This window comes from Alligator sinensis, unplaced genomic scaffold, assembly GCF_000455745.1.
Source record: "Alligator sinensis unplaced genomic scaffold, ASM45574v1 scaffold23_1, whole genome shotgun sequence".
Taxonomy (NCBI): Eukaryota; Metazoa; Chordata; order Crocodylia; family Alligatoridae; genus Alligator; species Alligator sinensis.
Genome location: NW_005841890.1, coordinates 22135 through 28735, shown reverse-complemented (window position 1 = coordinate 28735; position 6601 = coordinate 22135). Strand labels below are relative to the sequence as shown.

Sequence of the window (6601 nt, the reverse complement as noted above, 5' to 3'; positions counted from 1 at the left end):
ACTGCTCTTGGGACAATTGCTCTGGATGCCATTACCTGTTGCATCAAAATATCATGAACCTAGAAGGCCCAACCTCTGAAGGAATTTAAGAAAGGAGATGTTGAACTAAAATGTCAGCACAAAAACATTCAATAGAAGGCAAAGACAAACTCATACATAACAGGAGCTGTCGCCAGAGGACAGAGTTTGGCCCAGAAGGTCCCAAATGTTTGCAGTTGTTCAGCATATGGCAAAAACTCCTAAATCCTACTTAGTGGAGACTCCAAAAAGCTTTCTACAAGGATCATTTTCAATATCACCAACCTTAATAGAAAGAGGATCAGACACCACCATAGGCAGTGTCAAACCACAGGAGTGTTTCCTTCCTCAAAGGAGTCTGCAGGAGAGCTCTGTCAGAGGGGGAAGCTTTACCGGAGTCAGAACATCATCAGAAAGACCAAGCACACCTAGTAGAGATGTGACCTGCAGACAAGCATGTCTATGCCATTGGACTGGCTCAGCAATGTAAAGAGTTTCCATGGGCTATAGTTCATTGCTAATGAATTTTAAGGAGATGTAGTCTTCTTTTGCTCTTGGAAAAGACAGGAAGATATGGAGGCCTGATGCTGCACACCACCAGAGAGCCCAGCAAGGCACTAGTAATATCGGGCAGACAGCCCTACCAGGGAGGTAGGCTGCAAACCACACACTGGCTGCACTCGCCTCTCCCCCTCACACTACGAGCAGTGCAGCAATTTTGAGGGCTCCGGCCAAGGCAGCAGTTTGCAGCCTCTTCTCCCTCCCGCTGCACAGGTCAAGGGGTGACAGTGTAGCGCAGGGGCAGACAAGCCTGCAGCTTCCAGCCCCTTAGCCCCCTTATAGCCCCGTCCCTGTATGAGGAACTCCACTGTGGGACAAGTGACCCATCGGATGCGGGAACCGAATAAATTGCAGCTGCTTCTCCCTGAAAATACAGGACATGAGAGGCAGCTCCACAACCCAGGACAAGGTTACCTGCTGACAAGCAAGGGGGAGAAAAGAGAAGATTATGGGAGCAACCTCCTCTTCAATCTCTGGAGCTGCACTTTCTGCCAGGAAATGTATTTGCTCTCCCAGAGCAGGGCTGTCTCTGCCCGGGCCACCAGGAAAGGCACTTTTCATTGAGTTGCTAGTTTGCATAGGGACTGCGCCCTGCTCTGGGGAGCAGCTATAAAGGGGCCGGTTTAACGCTTGGTGTCTCTCAGCTCCGTGTCAGTCGGTGCAGAAGCAGCAAGATGCTGTGGCAGACTCAGCTCCTCTGGCTCCTCATGCTCTGGGCACAGGGTAAGGACAGCAGCAGGAAACAGAACCACTCAAAACTGCTAGTACCTGGCATGGTTTAGGCCTTTTTTCTGCAGTGCATTTAGAATCTGGAATACTTGTAGGTCCACTAATTGTCTCCAGTATCATACATACACCTAAAGTATCTCAAAGGAGCTGGCAGGGTTTAAAAAAATAAAAAATCTCTCCTCTTGCTGGGAGTTATAACATTTGGGTTCTCTGATGTTCTGTTCATTTTGAGCATTTTCCCCCATTGTAGGCTCCAGTGGGGACAATCCTGTGACTCAGATGCCAGAATCTGTGGCAGTGGCTCTAGGAGACACTGTCACCATCAAGTGCAGAGTCAGCTCCAGCATCAGCAGCAACATGGACCTATTCCACCAGAAACCAGGGCAACCTCCTAGGATCCTTCTCTACAAAACAAACAGCCGCCCCTCCGGGATCCCCGACCGGTTCAGTGGCAGTGGGTCTGGCACCGACTTCACCTTTACCATCAGCCGGGTGGAAGCTGAAGATGCTGGAGATTATTACTGTCAGCAGAATAATGACGCCCATCTCACAGTGCTACAGCCCCGTACAAAAACCTCCCTGCTCTGCTTCGTTCTGCTGCTCCCGGCACTAGCTGCTTCCTGCCCAGAGTCACAGAGCAGTCACTGCTGCCCCGTTACATCACGGGCAGGAGCTGGTCACAGTCACAGCTCCTCACCTGCTAATTCTCTCCCTGGGTCATGGTTCTCCTGTGCAGTGCCCACAGGGGACCCAAGGACTCCTAACTGCACATCACAGTGCACAGAGGAATGAAGCCTGTGGTGGAGAATTGACTCTCACTCACAGATCTCTGCTACAAACTTGGAGGCAGTGATTCCTTACTTGGGACTCAACTATCTTTCTTCTACATCTGAAGGTCTGCTGGACCTGAACAAGCACCTGCCATTGCCCCTGATGTCAGCATACGGTCAAAGCATTTCTGTACATTTATACCTTCTTCTGAAAATGGAGACGTGGTTTGGTAGATGTAGGAGTACGCTGAATACTTGGTAACCTGAGTTCGAGTCTTACATCTTCTATTGACATTGGTCAAAATCCTATTGCACCTGCATGCGCTGAAGTATCACCTCTGTCACTTCTAAAGTGAAATCTCTGTCAGCTTCACACATCTGAATCTTTTTCCCCACGTGTGACTCCTGCATGCTCAGAAGGCTGCATTCAGGCCACACAGACTCTGGCAGCACTAGGATTGGCCCAATAGTGAAGGAAAGTGCCTTATTACTTTCCATCCCATTACAAACATGAGGCACAAGGGCCAGGGGCCAGAGACCACCACCCGCTCCCTTCCAGGACAGTGTATCCATCACTCAGCCCTCCTCCTTCTGGCCCCACAGGGATGTTGGCAGCTCTACACACTGCTACAAGAGGAAGCGGGGTGCTGTGGCCTTTTGGACAGAGCATTTCTGTGGGGAGCAGGGGATGCCGGGTCACAGGGCTGTGAACAAAGAAACCTTGGACCTGGGTCTCCCGCCCCTTGGGCAAGTGCCCTAAGCTCTCGGCTGCTGAGCTGGAAGGGGCTGGGCTGCCACCTCCTACCACAGCTGCCAGCCCTGATGTCTCTGCAAGCTCCCCAGTGTTATGCCCTGCCTGGGGTGCCCTATTCTTCCCACAGCCTGTGTGGTCTGAGTTTGTGTTCAGAGAGCAAGCACAGCTTGGATGGAGGTAAAGAAGTGCAAACAGATCCCAAATGCTGCCTAAGAGCCAACAAAGGCCATTTGTAGGACCAAGGACATACCTCAAAGTGCAGAAAGGGGAATTCATTAGGAGATATTTCATTAAGGATAGTTTTTAGAGGAGTCATTCAGGGTAGAGACTGGCTTGGATCAAGGCATGTAAGTGTCCAGATTAGGGAGTCTGCAGCTGCAAGGCAGAGGAAGTTAAAGAAGCTAGCCCCTAGAAAGGGGCCGGTGTAACGCTTGGTGTCTCTCAGCTCCGTATCAGTCGGTGCAGAAGCAGCAAGATGCTGTGACAGACTCAGCTCCTCTGGCTCCTTCTGCTCTGGGCAAAGGTTAAGGACAGCAGCCAAAGAAAAATTAGAGCAAAATGATAACAGTTATCAGAAAATGAAATGGTGCTTTTGGCAAAATAGCACTTAATTCTCTTAACAGTCTTCAGAAGTCTTGAATATATCTATGTTTAAGTAATGTAGAGAAAAAAAAAAGTCTGCATTTTCTTTTTTAATCATGATTTTATTGGAGTTGTTTCATAGTATTTCTATTCCCTCAAACAGGCTCCAGCGGGAACATTATTGTGACTCAGACTCCAGAGTCCCTGGCCGTGCCCTCAGAAGACACAGTCACCATCAAGTGCAAAACCAGTCCCAGTGTTAGCAAATACATGAACTTTTACCAGCAGAAACCAGGCCAGGCCCCTAAACTCCTCATCTACAACACCAACAACCATCTTTCTGGGGTCCCCGACCAGTTCAGTGGCAGTGGGTCCAGCATGGACTTCACTTTACTATGAGCCGGGTTCAAGTCGATGATGCTGGAGATTATTACTGTTTACAGCAGAACAACTGGCCTCTCAGTGCCACAGCCCCATACAACAACCTCCCTGCTCTATTCACAGTCTGTTGCTCTCGGCACCTCCTGCTTCCTGCACAGTCACCGGCCAGGGACTCTTAATGTCTTGTAGCACAGGACTGGTCGTGTTCATACACTTCACCCGTTAGTGTTCACGGCCCAATGTCAGCGCAGAAACTTCAACATCACCTGGCAGACTCCGTTTCTCTGACTCCTCACACTCCAGATCCTGAGGAATAGCAGGAAAAGGGGAGAGATGAGCTCAGAATAGGATTTTGATGCCCATTGGGCTGCTGTAGTTAAGCCACATGATGTCCTCTAGCCACCACTCTACAAGGAAGCAACATATTCAGGACCACAACCCGGCACCTCTGACTGCCCATCCAGAACGGCAAGGTGCCCGTCTATGTCGACAGGAAGCAGCTTTTGACATGAGTGCAGCGCAGGGCTCAGACTCACATCTCTGGAAGGGCAGCACGGGACCTCGGTCAGTCTGGCACCACCCTTCTCAGGGCTGCAGGTAGTCCTTACTTTAGCCTTTGTTCTCTGCTGCACATAATGACTAAGTGGTAGTTTTATATATCTCTTCCCATGGCTATTCATTGCCATTTGGAGCAGGCAAAGGTAAAATAAAATATCTTCCTCTTAGTTGTTAGGCAATGACAATTTCTCAGTCTCTGTCAACTAGGAGCAAAGAGGTCCATGCAGCACAAGGCGGGAAACAACCCTTTATAATAAAAATGATTATCAGAAGCAGCTTAGGTATTTTTTATTTCTATTTTTTTACATTAACAGAATCAGCACCAATTTAAAAAATATTTTTTCTTTTTAAAATTTTTCTCCAAGATACACACTTAGTGGTCCCAGCTCTTTAGATGATGACCGTCTTTTAACTTGTGAATATTTAATCCCACCTGAATCTCACTGCTATGAAGGCAAGGCACTGTGTGTCCATTCCAGCTTTTACATTAAGTAATCCACACAGAGTTTCTGGAGAAGGTGGATAGGTGCTTTGATTACAGCGTGTGAGCACCTCCCACTGTAAAAGTCTTGGTATGAATGCATTCTTTTCTTTCTGGCAGCGAGTGGCATCACTACAACTAATGGCTCTAAACCAAGACCAAGTCAATTCGAATGAGAAACAAGATGCAAATTACAAGCAATGAACATCTGTAACCAATGGACTCGGTCACCAGGGGACGTTCTAGACTCTCCTTCTGATACCTTGGCATCCGGACTGAATACTTCCCTGCAAACCGCATTGCACCAAAGTCACGTTTTACTTTTCTCAAATGGTCAGTTCAGGGGGAACACCGTGAGCTTAACAGGCCCTAACAAACCAGAGATCAATCTGATGGTCCCTTCTGGTCACTAGATGGCACCCTGTGAATTGTACTGCTCCCAGCTGATAATCTGTGCATAGTTTTGTCACCAATGGCCATAGGAAACATTGCAAGGATATTATACCCAAACCAGCTTGGACATGCTGCACATCACAGCTCACACTGAGGGGTTCATAGATTTCATAGGCATTAGTTCTGGAAGGGACCTCGGAAGATCATCGAGTCCAGCCCCCTGCCCCAGGGGCCAGAAGTCAGCTGGGGTCACAGGATCCCAGCAAGATAAAAGTCCAATTGACTCTTAAAGGAGTCCAGAGTAGGTGCTTGCACCACCTGTGGTGGCAGTGTGCTCCAGGACTTGGGGGCTCGGGCAGTAAAGAAGTCCTTCCTTATGTCCAGCCTGAAATGGTCTTAGAGGAGTTTGTGACCGTTTGACCTTGTCAACCCATGGGGCGCTCTAGTGAACAGGCGTTCCCCCAGATCCTGATGTACACCCCTTATCTACTTATGGTCAGCCACCAGGTCCCCCCTGAGCCTGAGCTTTACCAGGCTGAAGAGTCCCATAGCTCTCAGCCTTTCATCATAAGGCCTGTTTTCCTGACCTCTGACCATGTGCGTGGCTCTTCTCTGGATTCTCTCAAGCTTCTCCACCTCCTTTTTAAATTGTGGAGCCCAGAACTGGATGCAGTACTGCAGCTGCGGCCTCACCAAGGCCGAGTACAGCGGGAGGATGACATCCTGGGATATGCTGAAGAAGCATCTATGGATGTAAGCCAGAATTTTGCTTACTTTGCCAGCTGCAACATTACATTGGTGGCTCATATGCATCTTGTGGGCAATCATGACCCCCAAGTCCCTTTCGGCCATGGTGCTAGCAAGCGTAGCACTGCTGAGCCTATAACATGCTGCAGGTTTTTCTTCCCAAGATGGAGTACCTTGCATTTTTTGGTGTTGAAGGCCATCAGGTTTTCATCCACCCATTTTCTGAGCCTGTCAAGGTTGGCCTGGATCACCATCCTGTCCTTGAGTGTGGACGCTTTACCCCAAAGTTTGGTATCATCAGCGAACTTGGCCAGTCCACTTCTGAAACTAAAGTCCACATCATTAATGAAGATGTTAAAAAAGATAGTCCCAAGGACAGAGCCTTGGGGGACCGCACTAGTCACAGCGCGCCATAATGATTGACTTCCATCAACTACCACCCTCTGGGTCAGACCTCAGAGCCAATTCCCCAGCCATGTAGGCAAGGCCGCAGTTGGCCAGTTTTCCTATGAGATGATCATGAGTTACCAGATCAAAAGCTTTTTTTTTAATCAAAATATATAACATCAATCTCTTCTCTCTTGTCCAGGTGATATGTCACCTGGTCATAGAAGGAGATGAGATTGG

The 6601-nt window shown here is 48.7% G+C and overlaps 1 gene segment (V, D, J or C); it reads left to right on the top strand.

Annotated features, from left to right (window-relative positions):
- The first annotated feature begins 1202 nt into the window (after window positions 1-1202).
- On the top strand, window positions 1203-3813 carry LOC112549289. The segment is given in 3 exon segments: window positions 1203-1302; window positions 1559-1873; window positions 3578-3813. Coding segments are annotated over 3 exon segments (600 nt in total).
- Window positions 3814-6601: the final 2788 nt, after the last annotated feature.